The sequence below is a fragment of the Vigna unguiculata genome, chromosome 7 (genome assembly GCF_004118075.2).
Source record: "Vigna unguiculata cultivar IT97K-499-35 chromosome 7, ASM411807v1, whole genome shotgun sequence".
In the NCBI taxonomy this organism is placed as follows: Eukaryota; Viridiplantae; Streptophyta; class Magnoliopsida; order Fabales; family Fabaceae; genus Vigna; species Vigna unguiculata.
Genome location: NC_040285.1, coordinates 39,991,689 through 40,016,671, shown reverse-complemented (window position 1 = coordinate 40,016,671; position 24,983 = coordinate 39,991,689). Strand labels below are relative to the sequence as shown.

The window sequence follows — 24,983 nt, the reverse complement described above, 5'->3', positions numbered from 1 at the left end:
TTAATTTTGCAATAAAATCTACAAATCATGTGATATAATCTAAAATACAAAAAATTAAAAATATAATATTTTTTAACCCCGTCGTAAATAAAGAAGTCTGACTCATTTATTCGTGGTAGTTTGACATTTTTATTTTTTATTATGATATTTTTTTGGCGAAACTGTGTCAACATCACCTAAGACTACAGTTAAAGCCATAACTTCTAAAACATAAAAATATTATTAAGTGACTAGTGGAAGTTATATTATATGTGTAAATTTAAACGAGTGAAAAAAACAAAACTATATGAATGGTTATAAAATAGAGCACAACAAAAATATCTAAAAAATAATTATACACAAACTAACTATGATATTCCCTTATTATGAAGAATATATTGGAAAAACAATAAAACAATATTTCGACAAAAGTAACAACTTATTATAAAAAGTTGTTTTTAACTACTATACTCTTTTATCAACTTGTGCTTTAGTCTTTACACTTCTAAATTGATAAAATAATTCTTAAACTTTAGTAACCTATAAATATAGTCTCTTAAAACTATACTTTATATTATATTTAAATATTAAAAATTACATATTTTTTTTAAATTAAAAAATTATACTTATCAATTTTAATATATGGATTAAATTAATTTTTGAAAACTACAAACATTTTTCTTATTAAAAAAAATCTTGTAATTTACATTACATTGCATTTTTGGTTATATTTCACAATTTGCTTATATAGCCTCGTAACTTAAACTTAGACAACAACCTCTTTAATACATACAAATCCAACCAAAGTCATTTGCACAAATGCTCGTAATTAATGAATTATATTGGTCATATTATAAAAAGGTTCATGAAAATAAATTATATTTTTGTTAGTATCGTTATGAGGAATTCATAATTTATATTCTTTTTACAAATTATTTTCACACTGAACGTGGTATTATTATTTTCCCTAAAGTGAACTGCAATTATTATAATTACTGAAATCTTGATGCAGATGTGAGGAATGTAATGAATGTGACCAAATTTTATGACCAAATTCATTTTTTTTTGTTGGGAATGGGATTTTCAGTGTCAAACTTTTAATCGACAACACAAATTCATGATTACATCAGTACTGATATTGACTAGAGAGAGGTTTGCACAACCAAAATTAGAAAGTGAAAACTTTTGCCAGCCAAATAATGCCTAAAAACTTTTTCCCAAAATATACACCAACATAAAAAATCTCCTCCTACTCTAATTAATTTTGTTTTGATTTATATTTTTCAGACAATAAAGGATACTGACATAGATATATTTGAATGACACACGTATATAATATAATGTTTAGGAATTATTTTATGTTTAAATTAATGAAAAACATTTATTTTCAAGTTTTTGAAGAAAAAATGGCTTACTAATTGTTTCCACCGAATAAGTTTAAGATGATAATACTAATTATTTTATGTCCAAATTAATGAAAAACATCTATTTTTTTTTAAATGACAAAATGAGTGTTAACTGATTTCAATTTTTTAAATATTATAGACTATAACACTCCTTTATATGTGTCACCAAAAGAAAAAAAAATCAACACAACAATTTGTTAAATTTAGAACTCGTATATAACAATAATTCAAAACGAATGTTGTCCAAATTAAATACAACCTGTAACTTCCTCGAAAAAAAAAATTACAACTATGCTTATGCGATAAAATATATATACAACTAATATATATTATTCAATATAACATACGTACATATATTCACTCTACTTAACACCTCAATAAATTATAATTAAATTATTTTAATGAATGGTATACTAATTTTGTGGGAAATTTCACATTGATTACTAATAATACTAAATTATAACATATAGGTATAATGGATCTCAGTTTACAATATAACGGTATGAGATTTAATCAGACATAAGTCCATTTATTAAAATAATAGCAAGAGTTATTTGATTTATTTTCCATATTATTTCATCTACATATTTTATAATAAGTTTAATTAGTCGGATAATATCCAATTTGGTTCTGATGTGTCAGTTCGATATCCGTTTTAAAAAAAAATGTCAATTGAGTCTTAATTATTAAAAAAATATCTCAATTAGGTTTTTTTTAGCTAAAATTTATTATTGTCATTAACAATATCAATACTTAAAATAACTTACAAAATTAAGTATTGATATTTATATTAAAATTTAGGGTAAAAGTCATAGATAAAATTAATGGTATTAATAATGGTGTTAATAATTTATTTGAAAAATGGACCTAATTGATATATTTTTTTCACAAATTAATACTCGATTGACACTCTTTTACATACAAGTACCAAACTGTGATAATCTGAAAATGAATATTATCTGACTAATTAAATTTTTATAATACTTAAATAATCACCTACTTATCAATATACATACATATTCACCACATTTAGGTAGATCCTATTATGCAAATAATAACATATAATAATAATAATATATAATAGGCAATATATATTAAAATAAATATAACCACATCCTATTAAAGTACTTTTTCAAATTTTGTCTAAATTTTGATGTTTTATAAAACTCAAACATTTATAATTTTTATTTGAATTTCAATCATATATAAGACACAAATGGAAAAACCTTCAATTTTAAAATTTGGATCTTGAATTAATTAGGAATGCCATTACTGCACATGTCTTTTAATTATTTAATATTTAAAAAAAAAAACATATCTGTATAATAAAGGTACGAAGTGGAGCGGGATCGTGAACGGAATTGGTTTCACCTGGTTTCTGGTTTCTTCTTTTTTTCTTCTGTCTTTCTTGCATTTGATCATCCATCGGAAATGGCTCTTGAGGTTGCTGTCAAGGCTGCTACTGGTGCTCCAGATTCTCTCGGAGACTGTATATTCTCTTTTCTCTCTGTCTTTTTTTCTTTTTCACAGCATAAGTCTGAGTTTTGATCACTTTGTTTATTATTATAATTTTTTGGGTTTGATTTTGATTTTAGGTCCATTTTGCCAAAGGGTACTCTTAACTTTAGAGGAGAAAAAGATTCCCTACAAACTCCACCTAATTGATCTCAGTAACAAACCCGAATGGTATATTGTTGAACTTTAATGTCTCATTCTGTCTCTTCTTTCTCAATGAAATATCATTTTTTTTTTTTTTGTTATTGGTAGGTTTTTGGGTGTGAACCCTGAAGGAAAGGTACCAGTGGCTCTTTTTGATGGAAAATGGGTGCCTGATTCTGATGTGATTGTGGGGTTACTCGAAGAAAAGTACCCAGAAATCCCTCTCGCCACTCCTCCTGAATTTGCCACCGTGTATGACTGCTCCATTACCCTTCTCTTTTTTCAAAACTTTACTCTTTGTTCTTGTCTGGGAATATTTTTATCTTGTTGACTTTAGAACGTATGTTTTAACGTTAAGTAGAACTGTTTTTGATAATTAAACCGATCTTTTAACGTTTAGTAGAACTGTTTTTGATAATTAAACCGATCCGAGAATTTATTCCTACTGTGAAAATGTTCTCACTGTTGTTGTGTTCACATTGGAAAATAGATCGAGGTTTTTAAGAGTAATGGTTTGCCATGATCCTTTTCGAGGTTTTTTGTTTGGTGATGAGCGAGGGAATTATGATCTGTTCTAATTTTTGCGGATCTGTTTTTTAATTTCGAGTTGTTCTTGAGTACTGAATTTAAGTGTGCACGATGTGTTTGCTCTTGTAGGGGATCGAAGATATTTGGGTCTTTTGTGAGTTTTCTTAAGAGCAAGGATCCGAATGATGGAACAGAGCAAGCGTTGCTGGCTGAATTGAGTGCTTTGAATGAGCATCTTAAGGCCCATGTATATATGTGAATTTTATACGATAACACTATTTTTTTTTGTTTATTTGTTATCTTTTTTAGTGGTTACACTGTCAATGCTAACATGGTGGAGGTATGATCAGGGTCCATATGTTGCTGGGGAGAAAGTCACTGCTGTTGACCTGAGTTTGGCACCAAAACTGTACCATCTAGTGGCAGTACTTGACCATTTCAAGAACTGGGGTGTTCCAGAAAGTTTGTCACATGTCCACATCTACACTAAGGTTTGGAGTTGTTTTCTGCAATGCATTTACTCTGGTGGAACTTTTTAATTTAGCCGTGTCGTTTATATACACATTGAACAGTGACTGATCCATATTTGGTGATGAGAATTTTGTGGTCAAACTTATCATGCCAGTATGCTTAAAATTTCTTCAAAATGACTGAAGTATCAATTATTTCATATACACTACTTTATATGACTTTTAGTCTCACTAAAGTGTTTGAAAAGAAAAAAACTAAAGCAAAGAAGTAAACACAATTGGAAAAGACTATTCTTTTGTTTGAGAAAAAAATTTACTTGGATACTTTAGGACATGTCTAATCCTGATTGTGCATGGTAATTTTAGGCAGAAAGTGTTTTCATGGACATAAGTACTGTGCTACGGCCAAGGTTGCACAAAAATCTGTATATCTATTTGTGAACTGACCCGGCATTGAGTAATCCCTACTTTTCTCCTCTAATTATATTTTGAACACCAATTGATCCTTAAAAGATTAGTACAAAAGTTTATAGGATTAATTTGATGTCACCAATCTTTCAAGAAACAAAATTCATATGCAAAAAATACTAACAAAACAAATAGAGGGTCTGCTTGTGAATTGTCATGAAAAATTTGGTGCCCAATGATTAATTCAAATGCCTCTTGGTAATTCAAATGTCTTTTTCTAATTCATATATTGCTACAGTGCCCCTTTCTCCTTTAAATGGGCCACAATATGAAACATGCTATAAAGTGAAAATGAATGTTATATGCTGAGTTTGAAAAACTTAACCTATAAAGTTTTCCAAGCCTCAGGAATTCACATGATTTCCTTGGTCAGTCAGCGAGTTAAAAGCCTTTCTTACATGATAAAATGTTGTCAATTTGTGGTTAACCTAAATCAACTGATTTCGTGACTTTTATGATTTTTATCATCTGAATGTGGACTGGCTAATTTTTGAGAATTATTTTGCCTTTCATTCTCTTGTAAACAAAGAAAATTGCATTTACTGTTTAATTAGTTCTTCTCTTAATTGTCCTTTAACCGCCATGTAAATTGAAATATCATCCCTCTTGGAGCTTTTTCTAACCTTGCTTCTGGTACCGGTTGTTGACAATTAGAGTACTGCTTTAGTTTTCAGTCATGTTCTAACTCTATTGCCTTGTATTTAAGATTAATATATCTGTTGTTCTTAGATGATGATTTTTGCATACCTGTATGTACATTGTCATCAACATTCATCATATCAGTATCTCTGTTGCTTTTAGTTTAGGTGCAATGGTTCATGAAGCTCAGATATCACAGATAGTCATAGTGATAATTAGCTGGTTTGATGTTGCCAATGTGTTAAATAGTAAATTAGATTGATTATTGAACTAGTGAAGGCATTAATTCAGGATTCACTGGCAGTGATGAGACGGATCTAAGATCTTAAGTTAGTCAGTAGGGACAATTAAAAATTATTTGGATCTCAATCCAGCAATTGCTTGTTGTTTGAATATTATAGCTGCAGAAGATTTAGCTGGTTAATGGACAATTATTTTGTGTTGCAGCTACTCTTCTCCCGTGAGTCATTTGAGAAAACCAAGCCTGCAAAGGATGAGTTTGTTTTTGCTGGATGGGCACCAAAAGTGAATGCTTGAAGTAGTTCTATGAGCTATCTCAACATCATTTGTGTACTGTGATTGAAACTTGTTAAGAATAGGATGTTCAACTAATCACTTTTAAGAATGTGTTGTTCACATATTAATAATATTAAATATGTAGTTTGTTGGTTGTTTATTGGTGATGCCACAACCGTGGCTTAATTGCATGTTTTTGTCACTAACCTTTTTAGATTTTGAATTTCAAAATTATACAGTTTATTTTTTTGAGTTTAATTTTATAAATTTTATCATTTAAAACTTCTTCCAATTAATTATTTAGAAGTAATTTTTCTATCCAGGGATTATAAAATAATAAATATATTTTGTGGTCTATAGATCGCCCATCAGTAAATATATTATCTTCTCCTTTTCATCGATTAGTGTGGCTGTGACAAATTTATATCCCTGAAAAACCGAAAAATGATGACTTAAAAAACTTACATAGCATATAAACAAAATATAGTTTAGAAGAACTATTTTTTATAAAATCAAATTTAAATATTTATTTTTTATGTGTTTTTAAATTTAACTCAATTGTCTTACATAAATACTCTTAATGTTAAAGTCGTTAAATTTATTTTTTAATCATATCAAAATATAAGATAGCTTGATGTGAAACAATTGAAGAGAAAATTATTTATTAAAATATTTATAATTTTATTTTGCTTGGCATAGTTTAACTATTAATTTAATTATGTTTTAAAAGTATGGTTTTTGATTTAAATTTATGTTATTAAATTTATATTTTATCTTTTTACCGAAATTTAAACTTTTTAAAATGATATTCCTGATTTTTATAAGAAGATTAAACTACTCCTTTGGAGTTGAAAAAGCCTAGTAATTAGAAATTGAATGAATTAAATAATTATAAAAATGAGAACAAATAAGAAGTCTTAAACAATAATTTCAAATTCACATTTCATATTCACTCTTTTTCCTTACAAGTTAAGTAAATAATAGATTCAGAATAATTCATTTATAAATATCCACTATTCAATATATTCAATATAATGTTTTCTATATCTGACGAACCTTAAAAAAATAATAAAGTAATTTTGTAACTCAATAAAAATCATATTTGTTTTAATTTATAATACTCAACATGCAAAACTAAAATTATGTATCACGCAACAAACTTAAATACAAATATATCCATTTCTTAGAGTGTTTGGTTGAATAATTCCAATTTCCACTATAAAATCACTGACATTAAATACACTGGCAGTATGACAGCAGAACCTAGATTGTGACAGCACTATTATAATATGAAACTAGAATGAACAATTGCAGAAATGCAGATGCACATGCAGAGCTGAAAATCAAGTCCCAGTGGAGAAATGGAAAGGAGAATTGAATGCTGCTCCAGAATTATGCAACGTGAATTCAAACCAGTATAGCATGAAACCTAAGTGGCAGAATGGGTCAATGTAAAACTAATATATGGATCAATTTAGGTTCATGACAAAAGTCAGTTAGTACACTAAAACCAAACCACATACATTTAGAATAGAAAATCACTTTAAACCCATGCATGACATCAGTAACCTAATGCATTTCAGCAGCGTCACACCCAAACAGAATGTTCCTATATTATGCAGACCCAGAAATTATATGGCAGGGACACATGACAGACACATGAGAGACACATGAGAGACACATGAGAGCTACATGAGAGCTACATGAATTTGTTGAATAAATAGTATTATTCATAAAAAAAAAGTCTAATTTTGAATTTGAATAGTGTGTACTATATAATCCATTCAAATTAGCAAAAATGCCTTTTTAATCATGTTTGCGAAAACAAAGATAAGAAATCAAAGTATCTTAGTTCTATTCTCTTATTAGTTATTAATCCATAAATATATTTTTAGTAGCAAAATTCTTATAAATCATTGATTCACCTGGTATATAATATAGATATATAATATAGATATATATATAGATATATATATATATAGATATATATATATATATATATATATATATATATATATATATATATATATAGATATATATATATAATTGGTTTACCAATTTACTAGATTGAAAATGTTAATTTTTGATGTTCAAGGATTATGTTCCAATGTCACATTCAGTAAAGATTTATGATACATGTATAAAATGTACTCAATGTGTACGAGCCTAGCCAACAGATGTATTAGAAATGATACCTTGGGACGGATGTAAAGCTAAACAAATTGCTCAATGTGTTGGTTGGTTGTAAGAGGTGTGAATCCGCCTGTAGACCTATGACTTGTACCCTTGTATCACAGAATGTTATGCATCTTTAATAATATCAATAACATTTTCCTTTCAATTTTTCTATTATCTCTGGTTCTCACTTAATTTCATTCATCAAATGTGTAAATTAAAACCCAATCTCATTTAAATGTAATTACATATCTAAATTAATTTGACAACAACTTTCACATTAACAAAATCACAATTTCAATGTTATGACTTTATTTATTAATTTTTCAAACAACTAGGTGCCAAAACATAATCATCCATCAATCAAATACATGACCTTTGTACATAAACATACGGTTATAATCAAGTCACATTTACACAATTCAAATCTTCTACTATAAATAATTTATTAAATTGTAACTAGCTTCCTTTGCATATAACTATTTCAATTAAAGTTTCAAACTTGTTTTAAGATAAAACATTTAAACTTGTTAAAAAAAAAACTCTAACTGCTAAACTAAAAATATCATTACAATTTTAATATTTACTTTTAGTCATCAAACCATATATATATATATATGTGTGTGTGTGTGAAAGTCATTCTACATGTAACCAGAAAAAATCAAAAAATAATCAAAAAATTACTTTGAATAAATTTTCAATTACTAGAGTGACTATGACAAACTATTATCACAAAAAAAAAAAAACAAAGAACAGTGACTTAAAAACTTAACATAGCATATAAATAAAATATAATTTTAAACTTTTTATAAAATCAAATTTAAATAGTTTTTCTTTTTTTACTTTGCAAGTTTTTTTTAACTTACTGTGTATTAAGATTTCATCTCCATTAATCGTTGCTTGTTACCAATAAAGTTACATAAATAAAAATTAAAGACAGTTTAATGTGAAACTGTTAAAGTGAAAAATTATTAATTAAAATATTTATAATTTTATTTTACTTGACACATAGTGGATGACGTAAAACATGGTCTTCGCAATATATACAATATATTAATTATTATTAAGTTTTTTAAGTTATAAGAAAATTATATAAAATAAAAAATATAAATGTACAAGCTTCTATAAAAGCTATAAAACTTGATAAAGAGTGTGAGTTAGTCTTAGATTAAAATCCAATTGTAGTTAAATTGCATTTTTATTTTGTTTTACTCCTGTTGCCTTTCCTGACAGAATTGCACAAATTTTCGCAAAACTCTTGCACTATATATTTTTGTTGTATTTGTAAACAAATTAAAATAATAAAATAATTTGAATTATTTGGAAATTCATACTCATACCATACATAATTAGACAGAGAATCAACTATATAATAAAAAGTATATAATAACTGAAATAAATGAAAATAATAAATTAATATAATTGAAAAAAATCGAGAAATTATTAAATGATGCCTACAATATTATCTTGTTTATGTTTTAAATTTATGATTGAACTGTAACTCAGATATTTTATTATAATATTTGATTTATTAGTTAATCTCAACATAATTTGACTACAATATACAAAGTTGGATAGAATATTTAAAAAAAAAAAAAAACACTCTTTGAATCAAATATTTATCGCGACCGGACCCGACCCGAAATAAACAAATAAATAAACATCATTCGGGTCTTTCGCTTTTGATTCAGACGGTCTCAGACTTTGGCTTCAACTCCTTCTTCTGTTTTCAGCCTCACCACTTTGATTTGTTTATTCCTGGTGTGTGTTTCTCTTTTCATGTATCCGACATTTTAATAGCTAATTTAATCCCTAATCATCTGTTTAAATGTGCTAAAGTATATTTTCTTAATAAGAATGTTGATTTGAAGAAGTTAGGCTAGGTTAAATTATAACCTTCAGTATTGATATTATGTAAGGTTATGAATTAATTTAGAACATGAATTCTTCTGCTGATTCTCTATATGTTTTATCAATTAGGTCTGCTGCAACTCTATATGATCAAAGTCTCTGATGTTATATTATTGTCTTTCTGTTAGGGTTTAGGGCGGCACAAGCTTAGCCTTAATATCAAAGGCAGGGTATCTTTACTTTTTGCGGTTTACAATGGCTGATGACGATTATGATGACATGGACATGGGGTTCTCTCTTTCTCCCTACTACTAACAAAAAATATATTTAGCTTTTCTTCCATTTAATTTGTCTATTGAGAATCCTTGGTGCAAATCTCCAAGAGAGTTTTTAAGTGTTTTATGTTCCTGCATGTGAGTTTTAACCTAAAATAAGAAGTTTTTTCAAACGTATGATTGTCTTTTCTTTCAGATGATTCATTGTTATGCTTCATATCTCACTTGTTAGCAATTGTTAGCATTACAACTATCTGTTTTGTCATCTTTATTTCTCCATTAAAGGATTTCTCATGGAATAAAGAATGGTGATGCAGGTACGAGGATGAACCTCTGGAGCCTGAAATTGAGGTACATAATTTTGTGGGGCTTGGTAGTTTTCTTTTTTGTATGTAGAAATACATTTACAGATCTTATGGGACTTAACTAAGAATGAGGTAATATGTTTGGTGCTTGATTGATTGATTGATTGATGAGCAGGAAGGTGCAGAGGAGGATGTTGATAATGCAAAAAATGATGACATGGCTGGAGACGCCATTGATACTGAGGACAAGGAAGAGGAACAAGCAGTAGAGCGACCTCGGAAGACTTCTAAGTATATGACCAAGTATGAGCGTGCCAGGATTTTGGGTACTCGTGCAGTTCAAATCAGGTTTTCTTTGAAACTTACTGTGTGATTTTAAGATTTTGTCTATTCATTGTTTGTAACATTTTAACTTCTTTGTTGATCAGTATGAATGCACCTGTCATGGTTGAGTTGGAGGGGGAGACTGATCCGCTTGAGGTCTTAACCTTTTATATTTTACTCTGCAATTTTTTTATTTATTTTTTCATGTTACTGCATCTGAACACATTAAATATTTTAGTTTTCAATTTCTAAGTATGTTGATATGCCTCAGGATATGCACACTACCGAAGTTGAGTTTTTATGGTTTGAAAGTAGGTTTATAAATCTGCAATTATGCAAAAAGCATCTAAATTCATGGATAACGAGGAAGGAGGGACATCAGAAATCAAGTTGGAGGGACAATTTTCTTCTTGATATAATTTTTTTATCATCCTGTAGATTATATTCTCCATCATAGCTTGTCTTCTTTTCTCTTTCTCTTAACAAAGGGCTTTGGGTATAACCTAAAATGGTTTATATTTCAGTTTGACAAGGATGTGCTTTTTTTAATATGGATATTCCCACAATGTCATATGAACATCTTTTCTTTTTGTTTAGTTGTCATGATTATGAACTCAATTGATAAATTCTACAGATTATGAGCTGCTCCTGTTATCCTATATTGAATCTGGTTAAATGATTACTTAGGATGTAAATAGTCTCCCTAAGACGAGTACTATGATTTGTATTATCAAAATAATGATTGTTATTGTTATATGTTATTTGATTATCAAGTTCTTTGGTTTCCTGAAGAATGCACCATGTACTCCATTCTAGAAATAAGTTGATTATATAGTTTCTGATTTTTGTATGCTGACAAGAACCGAGTCCAGTATTACCTGTTATGTTATGACTTGTCAGGTGAGCTTGATCACTTTCATTTAGTATGACATGTTGAACCTTTTTCAATGTCAATTATCCTAGTTGTTTTATTTCCTGTTTGATCTGTACTTTTGATTATTTGTTGGAGACACCTTTTTGTGTTTGGGTCGAGGAATACACTGGTGTTTGTTACCTCTGTTGTGTTGTCTTCTGATATCTAGGCTTTTCAACTTATCAGATTGCCATGAAGGAGCTTCGTGAGCGGAAAATACCCTTTACAATCCGGCGCTACTTGCCTGATGGAAGGTAAATACTGCCCCTTATATAAGTTAGCCAGCCACATTTTATTCCTTTTAGGGGTAGGTGAGGTTAAGGTTGATCACATACTTTATGCCACTGACTCTTACTATTTTTGGCGACTCTCTCCAGCTATGAAGACTGGGGAGTTGATGAACTAATCGTGGAAGACTCCTGGAAGAGACAAGTGGGTGTGTGATTGATGTTTGAACTTATAGGTGGGAGCAGGAGTCACAAGCACTAAGATCTTTATCTCCTCATAAATTTTATCTTTGATTTGTTTGAGGTTGATGCTGATCTATGATCCCACATCAAACTTGACTCAACCATGATAAGTTATTGGCTATGCTTTCACCAAGTGTTTCATGTTGATACTTAGTTTGTTCTTGGATCTCTGCTACTTGTGGTTTATTTTAATATAATTTGTGCTTCGTCTTGCTTTTATGCATCTCTAGGTTGAGTGTGTTTGTTACTATATGTGAAATCAGTTATTTTGAGTGTGTTTAGTACATATTCGCAGAAATCAGTTATTTTGTGTAGCAGGAATAAGAAACCAGTAGGAGTTTTGACAATTTTCTTAATATAAAATTTTTATTTTATTTTTCTAAATATATTTAAGAAGAAATTTATTCAAACATGTTCTGAATAAATATTGATTTGAATACTTTCTCAAGACATGGAAGAAACAATAGCATGTTTGCCTTGCATTCCCAATTTCTGTCAGAAGGAGAACATTTCCATTCAGATTTATGATTATCTATGCAGAAATTTATGATTAAAAATTGACAAGAAGCCAAGAAAACTTTTTCTTTAGCCATAAAATCACCAATCTTCCCAACATTGCATTATCTAATGAAATGTCAATTTTCATATTGTTGTATTTGCTTGACAAATCACAATATTTCACTAGGAGAATGTATCTGATGGTTCTAACATATCCAGTTTCATTCTCTGTGGCTTGGATAACTGATATTGGAAATATAGTGAACACATCAACAATTTGCCCATTACAACACATGATTATGAAACATCGATAATATTATGCAATTATGCAAGAATTTTGCTATGAATGCTTTGACACTAAAATATTTCCCTTGTTTGAGGGGAGGCTAATTCAATGTTTTAATTCCTTGGGACATTATTTTCAATCCGCATATTCTCTCACCTTCTTAATATATTAAGTAGAAAATGCAAAAGACTGAGACACACAGAGCTCATATAACAGGTCTCACCGATCTCATTCTAGACTTCATAATTATTTATGCAAAGATTAAAATTTTTAAAATAATAATATTATTCTGGAGAATAAGATTTTAAAATAACCTGAAAAAAATAAAATTTTGGAATTTATTGTTTACATTTTAAATTCTTATTTTGGTTTCTATTATATGCAAAATTTATTTTTTAGATATTATTTAAAAATAAAATTTCAGTATTAAATTTTATGAAAATAAACAGTAGTTCATTTTAAATATTGAATAACAAGAAATAATATTAATATAAATGTGGACACCTTTTATTTTGATAGGGATAGAGATAAAGTTAACATCAAACTAGTGTAAAACCGAAAGCAATGAAAAGGAAAAATATGAAATATATTATTCAATATAAATTTGGTTTAAATAAAATATATGATTTCATTAATTAATATTTAGGGGTGTTTTTTTAATAACAGTGTTTTTATCGGTTAAAGAGGAGAGTATAAAAGAAATATGACATGAAATTTTTTTAATTTTTATTTATTTGAAAAAATTTATTTGAAAATGTGCATTTTCATACAAACCAATAACATTTTCTCTGACAAAATTTTTTAAGTTCTTCAGAAAAAACACTATTTTTCCTTTACATAAAATCCGAACATGAATGAATGGGAGATAAATTCAAAGTTGTAGACAAAAAGTAATCGCAAGATCCATGTTCGGTCAATAAATTGTGTTAGTCTATATGTCTTTCATAGTTTATTCAATTAACATTTTTATTATTATTTTTATTACATTTGTTCGACCAATATTATTTTTCTTCAGCAAGTAAAGGCGAAAAAGCTTAAAAATATATATTATTAATACTATTTAACATTTTATTTTGCAAACTCTACCTCTTTCTATACAGGCACACCTTTTTATTAGTTTAAGAGTTTACATAACTCAAAATCTCTAATTTTATGTTAATTGAATGTCTATATTTTTAAATATACACTAAAATCAGATTGATAAACTATAGTATTTTGAATAATTAGAATGATTTGCAACATATGTGAAGTCTCTTTAAAATATTGTATATTGAATTAATTATATTTTTATATAATTTTATTATAATATTATGCAACTTTATAATTTTTCACACATTCAGTATATTTTAACTAAATTGTATGACCAAGATTAAGTGTATATATTCATTTTTTTACTACATCATTGTACAAACCGATATTGTATATGGGTGACATTGATGCATTTGAAATCAAAGAAACAATATTTTTTTATTAAAATACTCCTTTGGTCTATGTTTTTGTTGAAAAATTTCAAATAGGTCCTATGATTTTTTTTAGTCTCAATTAGGTCCATATTTTTGAAAATGTGTAACAATTAGGCCCATTCCGTTAGTATAAAGTTAACGGTGTTAAAGATGTGCCACGTGTCAACTCCACATTTTTTTGAATTTTTTTAAAATTTTTTGAATTTTTTTTGATTTTTTTTTTGAATTTTTGAATTTTTTTTTAAAAATTATTCATGCCACGTGTCACGTTAGTATTGTGCCACGTGTCAAGTCAGTAAGGTGACACGTGTCAAATCATTATCTGAATCTCAATTTGGTCCATATATTTGTTATTTTTATTACATTTCAGTCCATTTTCTTAAAATTTTTTAAATATATTTATTTTAACTTTTTACAAAATTGTTTTAAAATTTTATATTTAAATTTATAAAATTGTTAATTTTAAACCAACTCTAACATTTGTATATAAATTATTTAAAACAATTTTGTAACAAGTTAAAATAAATATTTTAAAATTTTAAAACAAAATATAAAATAAACTTAATATTATTAAAATGTTTAATAAGAATATCATTATAAAATTTATATAAAAGTTAAATTTCATCTCAATTTGGAAAGGATGAAATTGAAAAAAAAAAAAAATGGACTGAAATATAATTAAAATAACAAATATATGGACCAAATTGATATTCAAACAATGACTTGACACGTGTCACCTTACTGACTTGACACGTGGCACAATATTGATGTGACACGTGGCATGAATAATTTTCTAAAAAAAATTTTAAAAATTTAAAAAAAATAAAATAAAATTTTTAAAAAAGTTAAAAAATTCAAAAAAATGAGAAGTTGACACGTGGCATATCCTTAACACCGTTAACTCTATACTAACGGAATGGGCCTAATTGTTACACATTTTCAAAAATATGGACTTAATTGAGACTAAAAAAAATCTTAGGACCTATTTGAGATTTTTCAACAAAAACATGGATCAAGGGAGTATCTTAACCTATTTTTTTTAGGAATGTAAAATGGTCTTGAATAATAGTGTATAAAAATTCAAACAATTTTTTAATATTTTAATTGTGTCTAATCATGTGTTTAAATCTTTATGCCTTTGAGAGATATTAGACTCTTTGATTTGGGTTGCTAGAGGACTATTTTCGTATCTCTTGTATTAATAGATCCATATACTATCCTATGGGGTAGGGATATCAATGCAATGTTCTATGTTACAATGGATTTATAGTGAGAAGTAAATAGGAAATAGGTGTAACTTTGAGAGAGATGGCGAAACACTGCTACCATACTGCATATCTATCTGAGATAAAATTACATGGGTGACGTGCACCATAATAAAGCATGAGAAGTAGCTGAGTAGAGTAGGTATAATCACCATAGCTAACAATAGTGACACCATGTACATATGATCGTGGAGAATGAGTGTGGCTTTGTTTTTTGAAGGAGTGAAGAATCCAAATGTCACATCCTTTTCAACTGTTTAGTGGCCTTTTGCATCTTTAGAGGAATCTGAGTCTGAGATCATCTTCTGTATTATCTGTGTTGTCTCTTCCTCACACACTCTTTCGTCTTTACGCTTCCACTTCGTGTAGTAAGGCTCAAAGAATTCCTTGTTTTCCTTCTCTAGCTCATTCCACACTGATAATATATACATTAATTCATCATGTTTCTTTAATTATCATATATATATATAACATCTTCACGTGCATGCTTCTGTTTTGGTTGGTTGGTACTGCAACTTATATATATGTCTCATATACAATCTCATGTCTATTGGAAAAATTCAAAACTTTTATTTCACAATGTCATCAATCTTCTTCTTTCTTTCTTCAAAGGCTTTTCAGTTTGTAATATCTAATGTTTTCAAGTAAAATTCCTTGGGATTCAAAGAGGAAGAATTGAAAAGTACAAGTTCTGTAAAACAAATACAACTCTGCAACGATGTTGCATGTGTGCATGGTGTTTGGTGTAGAGAGAAAATTAAGATCATACCAGTGGATGTTATAACAGGATTAATATTTGCATGTTTAGAAAGCGCTTCCATGCATTCTTCCTTGGTCATGTGAAATATCAAACACTTCTCGATCAGATGCTGCACCAAATGAATGTATGAAGCAGGAGAAGAAGATGAAGAAGAAGAGTCTGCCATGGATGATTATAAAAGTAAAGTAGAGGTATAGTAGCATGAAATTGTTAGTAAGAAAATGTTATATATAGAGAGAGATGAAGGATAGGAACAGAAGAAGGAGCGTGTGAAGACGAAAAAGGGGGGGTGGTGGGAGCAAGAATCCCACGTGAGAGATAAATGATAATTGGCTAGGAAAAGATGAAAAGATTAGAAGAGATTGTAAATGACTATTCTTTGTCTTCTACAGTTGCTATAGGACCTTCCCCCTTCACGTGATTTGTGGGCCTCCCCACATACCAACGACAAACCCAGTTTCATCACCCACACACAAAACCATTTCTTCGTATATTCTGAAATGATGTTTTTTAATTGATTTTAAAATATAAAAAAATAGAAAATTATTTTAAAAAATTATCTCAAATTATGAAAAAAAATTATTAGAATTTAGTAGTTAAAATATTATTTTTCAACATTAATTATTGATGCATTCAGAAAATTTTACTGTCAACAAAATTTACATCTGATTAGAGAATGTCAGACATAAAAATTTAATCACTTATTTACAAATTTTTCATCAATATTTTTAATATTTAACTTCTTTACATCAAACATAAAATCCTAAACGTTAATTGCGTTAATTGTCTATTTTATGTTACTGTCAACGTTACCCTAAAATAAATAAAAAATGCGCATGCATAAGGAAACAATGGCACTGCTAGCTACAAGTTTCCCTATTCTATATTTAGTGGTATGATTTTATTTGTTTTTTATAACGATTGTTATAATTTATAATGATGTTTGTATTTAACTCTTACTCTTTTAATTTTTAATTAAACAAGTTAAGAAAAGAAAAAATATAGTAAGTAAAACATGATATTATATATTAATGATATTCGGTGTCAACAAAACATAATTTCTTTTGTTTAATATCAAATATTAAAAAATAATAAAATTTGTAATATTAAAATCAAAATAAAGTACTAAATAAAATATAAATAAATGTTGAATAATTATAGAAAAAAGTAAACAATTTTTCAACTGAAGTTTTATCACAACTAAAATATCTTTAATATTTTGAATGTTAACTAATTTCACTTGTCTTCGATAATGAAGGAGAAAAAATATTAGATATAATAAATAAAATAGAAATATCATCACACTAATTTGAACTTATTTGAACTTTTTTTTTCTTCAACTATTTGGCATCTATAAACATTAAATATAGAATATTAAGTGAGAAACTATTAATTAAAATAAATATAAATAAGGTTTAAGCACATTTTTAGTCATTGAATAATTTTGAGGCGAAATTAAAATTCATACCTCTCTCAAAACTTTGATATATTTTGATCTCTAAATTTTAGAATTGAATATATATAATTATTTTAACCCAATTATGTTATTTTTTTTTACATATCAAACACATATTCCCACTGACAAAAAATATAGAATAACTCAAATGCTAATATAAAAGTGTTTAACAAGTTAAAAAAATTTAAAAATTTAACATAATTGAGTTAAAAGGACTATATATTCATTTATTTTTAAAGTTTGAGGATTAAAATATATCAAAATTTCATACATAGATAAATTTTAATTACGCCTCAAAATTCAGGGACTAAAAGAAATACTTAACTCTATATATAAATTTGAATACTTTACCTAAATAGTTTGAATTCCATGTTGAACTTATTGATATGAAGTCTAATATTACAATTGTACCAAAGACATTCTAATTATTTAAAGGTCGGATCCTTTAATCCACTTGTTTCCACCATTAAGATATCAAAATTTGGACTAAGCAAATTATCCTCATTCCATTGATGATTCAACTTTGCTTTCATGAATAAAGTTCTGGATTTTTTCTTTGTGATCATAAACTATAAAAAAAATTCACTCATCAACATTCTTTCTTCACCTCCAACAACATAAATTTTAGAAGAAGTTTCATTATTTTCCATTGATATTCTAAAACCAAATAATTGACATTGTTAATATTTAAAAATAATAATTTCTAAATATTTGACTGTGAACGTTTTTTTATATTTAAAATTAAATTGTATTATTGATGTAGTTTTGAAAATGCTTGAAACTTTAAAGATTGACTACACATACAAAAGTTTTTAATAGATTTAAAATATTCAATAGACTATTTTTCATTTCCTGAACAGCTTGTGCAACTATTTATTCTAGTCCCACTAGTGTTTTTTTAGCATCATCATTCTCAATTATTTATTTCTTTTGAAACAAAATTGCATTGATAATGACCATGATTTAAAATCTGAAATGCTAGGGCATTATTTTTTATAGCACAAGATCGCACCACTAAAGTTATTATTGATCTGAATGGTCCAGATAAGTGGGAGTTCAGACTCGTGAGAATAGCAAATATTTGTTTTTCTTTTTTTTTTTCATGAAAAACTAATAATTTTATTACACACATGTATAATAAATAAAATAAGTATAACCCAATTTTATATTATAAATATATATATAGAATACCTTTTCAAATGAAGTTTTTTTTTCATCTAATGACTCTTCGAAAAGAAATATAAAAAAAAGAAACATAGCTCGAAATTTAGATGGATGTTTTGGAAAACCTAAGCAAGAGGGCAAAACCTTATTCAGGAAATAGAGATTATTATTATTTCTTGGTTAGTGATTTCAAAAAGTATATTAGATTCGTTTACGACACTGAAAAAAACGACATTGGAATGTTTCCAAAATTACAAAAAAACATTACATCATGTTATGTCGAATCTGCACTAACATGTAACAAGGATTTCTCCCACACCAATCTCCTGTTTGCCCATTTCATCATATATCCAAGTTTTTTACATTTCCATAATAAGTTAAGAGATTCGTTTAATAATTAATACTATGATGTTTGTTTATTTTAAATTAGGATAAAATATCTTTTTGGTCCATTTTCATTAAATTTTGTCAAATAAGTCCTAATTTTAGTTTTGTGTTCAAATAGGTCTCAATTTTCGTTAATTGTGTTCAATTGAGTCCTTTTTTGCTAACACCGTTTAAATTATTAATGATCATGAGCATTGATGGTCACGTATCACTTCGTGATTTTTTTGAATTTTTTTGAATTTTTTTAAATGTCCACGTGTCAACCTTATAGCTTATCATATGTCAAAATCAATGTTCTATATTCAATTTTATCTGTATATTTGTTATTTTTGTTCAATTTAGATCCAATTTTTGTTAACATGAACCAAATTGGTCCCTCTCCAAACTGAAACAAAATTTAATTTTTATATTAAAATTCACATTTTTAATTAAATATTTTTTATATGATATATTAAAATTCACATCATTATAATTTTGATATAAAAATTAAATTTGGTCACATCTTCAATAGGGACAAAATTGGTCAATTTTAAACAAAATTGGGACTAAATTGAACAAAAATAACAAATATAGAGACCAAATTGAATATAGAACATTGACTTTTACATGTGGCACGTTACCAGGTTGACACGTGGACATTTAATTTTTTTTTTTAAATTTAAAAAAATCCAAAAAAAATCACGAAGTGACATGTGACAGTCACTGTTCATTGTCGGTAATGATGATTTAAACGGTGTTACCAAAAAAGAACATAATTGAACAAAATTGACGAAAATTGTGACATATTTGAACACAAAACTAAAATTATGACTTATTTAACAAAATTTGACGAAAATTAGGAAAAAAAAATATTTTAACCTTTAAATTAGTATTTATAATTGTTATAAAAATTTACTTCCATGGGCTTAGACCATGTATCCAAATTTATAGAAAAATAAGACTACATCCATCACGTAAGAGATAATAAGGCTAAAGAGAAAGATGCAATGCAAAAGCTTGATTGATGATAAAAAGTAAAACAATTAAAAAGCATCAAAATTATAAAGATGAAAAAAATTGAAACTGGAAGGGTGTATTCAACTTAGCTCACACGAATTAGAGTTAAAAATAAAATATTTTAATTTGTTTTCCTTTTGGAGATAAAAACTTTAGGTTTAATTACTCGGATCATACCCATTTTGGTTCGAAAATTTCAAAATGGTACCCACTTTGAACTTTGTTTCAATTTAGTACCCAATTTTAATTATTGCATCAATGTAGTACCCTCCGTTAAGTCTTCACAAACGGCGTTAACTACCTTGCCACGTGTCAGCCTCTGGATTTTTTAATTTTTTTAAATTTTTAAAATTTTTTTTTTGAATTTAAAAAAAAATTGCCATGTGTCAAATCCTTGATGTGACACATGGCATTGTCAGTGACACGTGACAAGGTATCACCACGTGTCAAGGTACTTGGCAAGTGTCATTGTCTTCATCTCAACTTAGTCCCCACATGTGTCTATTTGTTTCAATTTAGTACTCATATATGTTTATTTGTTTCAATTTAGTACCCAATTTATTTGTTTGAATTTTATTCAAATATTTTTTTTTAAATGGAGAAATATTGTATCTCTTTTAAGACAAAATTTATTATTTATATAAATGTTATATTGATATTTGTTACTAAAAATGAGTTATAAAATTAAGGGCTTATTGAAATTTATATTTGTAAGTCATTTTTAATAACAAATATAAATATAACATTTATATAAATAATAAATTTGGTCTTCAAGGAGACATAATATTTCTCTATTTTGTAAAAAAAATATTCAGACAAAATTAAAATAAATAAACTGGGTACTAAATTGAAACCAATAAATATATATGGGTACTAAATTGAAACAAATAGATACATGTGGAGACTAAGTTGAAATGAAGATAATGACACTTGTCAGGTACCTTGACACGTGGCGATACCTTGCCACGTGTCACATCAAAGATTTGACACGTGGCAATTTAAAAAAAAAATTAAAAAAAATTAAAAAAAATTAAAAAAAAAGTTAAAAATTAAAAAAAAATTAAAATAAAAATTAAAAAATTAAAAAATCTAGAGGCTGACACGTGGAAAGGTAGTTAACGCCGTTTGTGAAGACTTAACGGAGGGTACTACATTGATGCAATAATCAAAATTGGGTACTAAATTGAGACAAAGTTCAAAGTGGGTACCATTTTGAAATTTTCGAACTAAAATGGGTATGATCCGAGTAATTAAGCCAAAACTTTATTATCTGATTCGATCTATTATAAATTAATAGGTTAGATAGATAAATTTAGTTATTTATTTATTTATTTTACGATTAAAATGAATTGAATAGTCTTATTTATTTACAACCGTACAATTAAAATGTTTATTTATTTTATAAAATATTAATCAATGATATATACATATATAACAAAACTAACTTGAAAATGATAAGGTGACCTGTAGTTCGAAGTGTGGGGAAGATCTAAAAATAATATATAATAAATGGAAGTAAAATTCTGATCAAATCTTTTTTAAATAAATAATATACAAAATAATAAAATGTGTAGAAAAGAGAAGGGAGGAACCAACAAACACCAAAATTTTATCATCGGAGACACTCACAATTTCTGTCTTTATGTTTCTCATTCTATTTTCTCTCATTGATCAAAATTGAAACTGATGAAAAAGTTAGATATTTAAATTGCATAATGGATCGAGGCCATAAAAATACCTCCTTTCATTATTTTTTAATTAAATTAGTATGAGTCCAATAGACTGATAACTCACCTTACACGAAGGAAGGTTATGAGTTTAACTACTCGCTACCAAAATTTAACCACTAACAATTAATGACAAAGTTATCCATTCCGATATTTTATATTAAGAATATATCATATTGGTAAAATTACTCATTTGAAACATATACAAAATTGTTACCATACTTAAAATCATATCACAAATAAAACAAAAATTAATACCTTTTTTATCAATTTTAATAGACAAATATTTACTTAAAAAATATATTTTGAAACATTTGTAAAATTTTCTTTTTATATTTTAAAATGACTATTTCAAAAGGTTATTTTCGATACGAAAATATTTTCTAAAAAAAATATTTTAAAATATAAAAAAAATTCAACGTATTCGAAATATGTTTCGAATGCTTTTCCGAAACGCATGTTCCTAAATGTATTTTTATATATTTTTTCGGGTTGAATATTATGTATTTTTGGATTATAAAATATCTTTTGAAATATTTCATCCAAAAAATATTAAAAAAAGTGTAGGAATTTTTATTATAATTTTAAGAAGGGATGATTTTGGAATTCCATATTTTATGGGGGTGCATGAAGATATAAAAGTGGGGTGTAGGAAGAATTACCAACAAAATGTTAGACTTAAAATGGGCTCGTCATATTTATTCTACAGTTTCAACTTTCTGGTTTTGGTATTCATTTTAAATGAATGTTTTTTATTCCATCATTAAGAAAATAATATGAATTTCACAAGTGAATTAAAAATATATTTCATTGCAAAATGCATATCTATCAGATGTCACTTAAATATTTTATGTAATTTAATTAATTTCCGAAGTTATATATTACTAAATATTAATGGATTATCTTATAATAGGACAAACTCCTAAGTCAACTTATATTTTTTTGTTGTTCTTTGAAGATGTACAAATTTTGATTCTTCGAGAACTACAGTAATTTTATTCTTGGAGTGTTAGATATAGTATAAATTTAACAAATTTTAAAAAATTTCAAATGATCTCATTCAAGGCAAGTACTTTTATGGTAAACAACACAAGAACAAAAAAAAAACAGAGAATATGCATGATTTTTTTTAAACTAATATGATAACAACAATAGTAGAAAATAATAATAATAATAAAATAAGAGAATATCAAAATTTTTAATTTTGAAAAAACTCTTGCTGTTAGAAGTAAAAACTCAATTATAAAAAGTAATTAATGAAATTGAACTAAGATTTAATGTGAAAACAAGATAACCAAAAAAAAATAACACTCTCTAAAATCAATACATCAAAACAATAATATTATTAAATATGAAAAACAAAGAAAACCTAAAGTAAAACAATAATAAGAGATTGATTTCTGTGAGCATAGACTTCCAATTTACAATCCCTGCGGTTAAAATGAAAAATAATATATTATAAAACTACTATCAAATTTTCGGCCATGGCCAGATCCAATGATAAATCGAATATAAATCATAATTTTACTGGGAGATATATCAATAAATTTTCTTTATCTTCTTTTCCTTCCAAAAGCTGTCAAATCTCCACTTCTTCTTCACCTATAAGACCACTTTTTACTTAGTTTAAATAAAACAAAATATAAACTCAATTTCAATTTGTTCAAAATGATATATTTTATTAAAAAGTGGACTTTAAGTCTAACTCAATCTCACAAAATCATTTTGTAAGGTAAGATTTGTATCTCACTTATACATTATAAATTGTTTTATCTCTAGTCGATGTAAAACTTCTAATATATTTAGTAATCTACCTAAAATAAATTTAGGCAAATTAATGGAATTAATACAATGAATTTGTACTGTACGGTCCATTGGCAGATCGGCCCAGCGGACCAAAGTCAAACGGCTACAGACTGCCCGTTACGGACGAACTTCGTAGCAGACGCTGAGGCGACCAGCTTATCGGAGTCTCAGCTCTGAGCACACTAAATCCGCTACCCATCGGTCAGACGGACTAAACATTCCCTCCACTTTCATCTCCATTTGAACTTAGTCTCCATCTTCATAGAGACTCTCACCTTTAAAGGGCAACTTTCGTCAGGCCGTGCGACCCTCGGTTGGTCGGCCAAACGGGAACCTGGACCAGACAGTCAGTCAAATTAATTAAGATAAAATAAGTCAGTAATCAAAATTAAAAAGCCATTGGGCCATGATTAAGGAGTCCTAATCACAGACCCACATCGAAAACTATAAATAGGAGCCCAAGGTAGGTGGGTGAGAATCTTTAGTTCGCATTTATTACATCAGGTACAATTATCTACCGATCGGCCTTAACTGACTTAAGCATCGGAGCAGAGCCTTTTAAACATGTACACCGATCATCCGCCTGACCGATCAAGGAAGAAGGAAGATTGGGCGGAACGGAGGATACGACGAATTACATAAGAAGGAAGCAGTGAAGAGAAAAAGGTAATTTAAGTGTTGACTGCATGTGCTTGACCCCTACACCCGAAACATAATTCAAAAGCATTAAGGCTCTCTTGTTCGGAAGAATCGAAACTGAATTAGGGTACTGCAGAAAAGAACATGGGATGTATGTTTTAATACAAGATTGAATAGCAGAATGAAAACGAAAAGGATGAACAAAAAGTTGAACAGATGCACCTGAGACTTCATAGAAGACAGACGAAGAAAGCAACAAGAGTGAAGTTAAGTGGTTTAGGTACAAGTGTTGTTTCCTCTGAGCGATCCATGTTTGAAGCTATGAAGTGTGATGAATCACTCAGCATAACATTGACTTAGAAGAAGCAACATTGTAACTAAACCACCACAACTTTTTAGCAGCATAACATTCACCTTCACTGGCTTTGGATGAGATCTATTACTGATCCTTCTCCCACACACTCCTTCTATTTATAATCAAATTTTCATGACAGAGAAAAATAATTGAAAGGTCTCCACTTTCGAGAAGAAATTTTTTTATGAGAGTGAGTTCTGCAA

General features: G+C 27.7%; 3 protein-coding genes and 1 long non-coding RNA gene across 4 annotated transcripts; 2 read left to right on the top strand and 2 right to left on the bottom strand.

Moving 5' to 3' along the window:
* Positions 1-2,699: 2,699 nt before the first annotated feature.
* Positions 2,700-5,856, top strand: LOC114189983 (glutathione S-transferase DHAR2). The gene is made up of 6 exons (XM_028078715.1): positions 2,700-2,874; positions 2,981-3,071; positions 3,153-3,296; positions 3,702-3,819; positions 3,923-4,063; positions 5,597-5,856. The coding sequence occupies exons 1-6, from the start codon at positions 2,817-2,819 to the stop codon at positions 5,684-5,686; spliced, it is 642 nt and encodes a 213-aa protein (XP_027934516.1). The 5' UTR covers positions 2,700-2,816; the 3' UTR covers positions 5,687-5,856.
* Positions 5,857-9,502: 3,646 nt separating this feature from the next.
* LOC114189635 (DNA-directed RNA polymerases II, IV and V subunit 6A-like) lies at positions 9,503-12,201 on the top strand. The gene is made up of 7 exons (XM_028078260.1): positions 9,503-9,601; positions 9,880-9,981; positions 10,284-10,317; positions 10,447-10,619; positions 10,700-10,751; positions 11,695-11,762; positions 11,886-12,201. The coding sequence occupies exons 2-7, from the start codon at positions 9,947-9,949 to the stop codon at positions 11,950-11,952; spliced, it is 429 nt and encodes a 142-aa protein (XP_027934061.1). The 5' UTR covers positions 9,503-9,601; positions 9,880-9,946; the 3' UTR covers positions 11,953-12,201.
* Positions 12,202-15,548: 3,347 nt separating this feature from the next.
* On the bottom strand, positions 15,549-16,433 carry LOC114189659. The gene is made up of 2 exons (XM_028078291.1): positions 16,260-16,433; positions 15,549-15,905 (listed from the first exon to the last, which is right to left on the bottom strand). The coding sequence occupies exons 1-2, from the start codon at positions 16,414-16,416 to the stop codon at positions 15,748-15,750; spliced, it is 315 nt and encodes a 104-aa protein (XP_027934092.1). The 5' UTR covers positions 16,417-16,433; the 3' UTR covers positions 15,549-15,747.
* A 6,983-nt stretch (positions 16,434-23,416) lies between these two features.
* On the bottom strand, positions 23,417-24,983 carry LOC114190777. Its single transcript, XR_003605849.1, has 2 exons — positions 24,648-24,983; positions 23,417-24,555 (listed from the first exon to the last, which is right to left on the bottom strand). It is a non-coding gene; the product is annotated as an uncharacterized LOC114190777 (long non-coding RNA).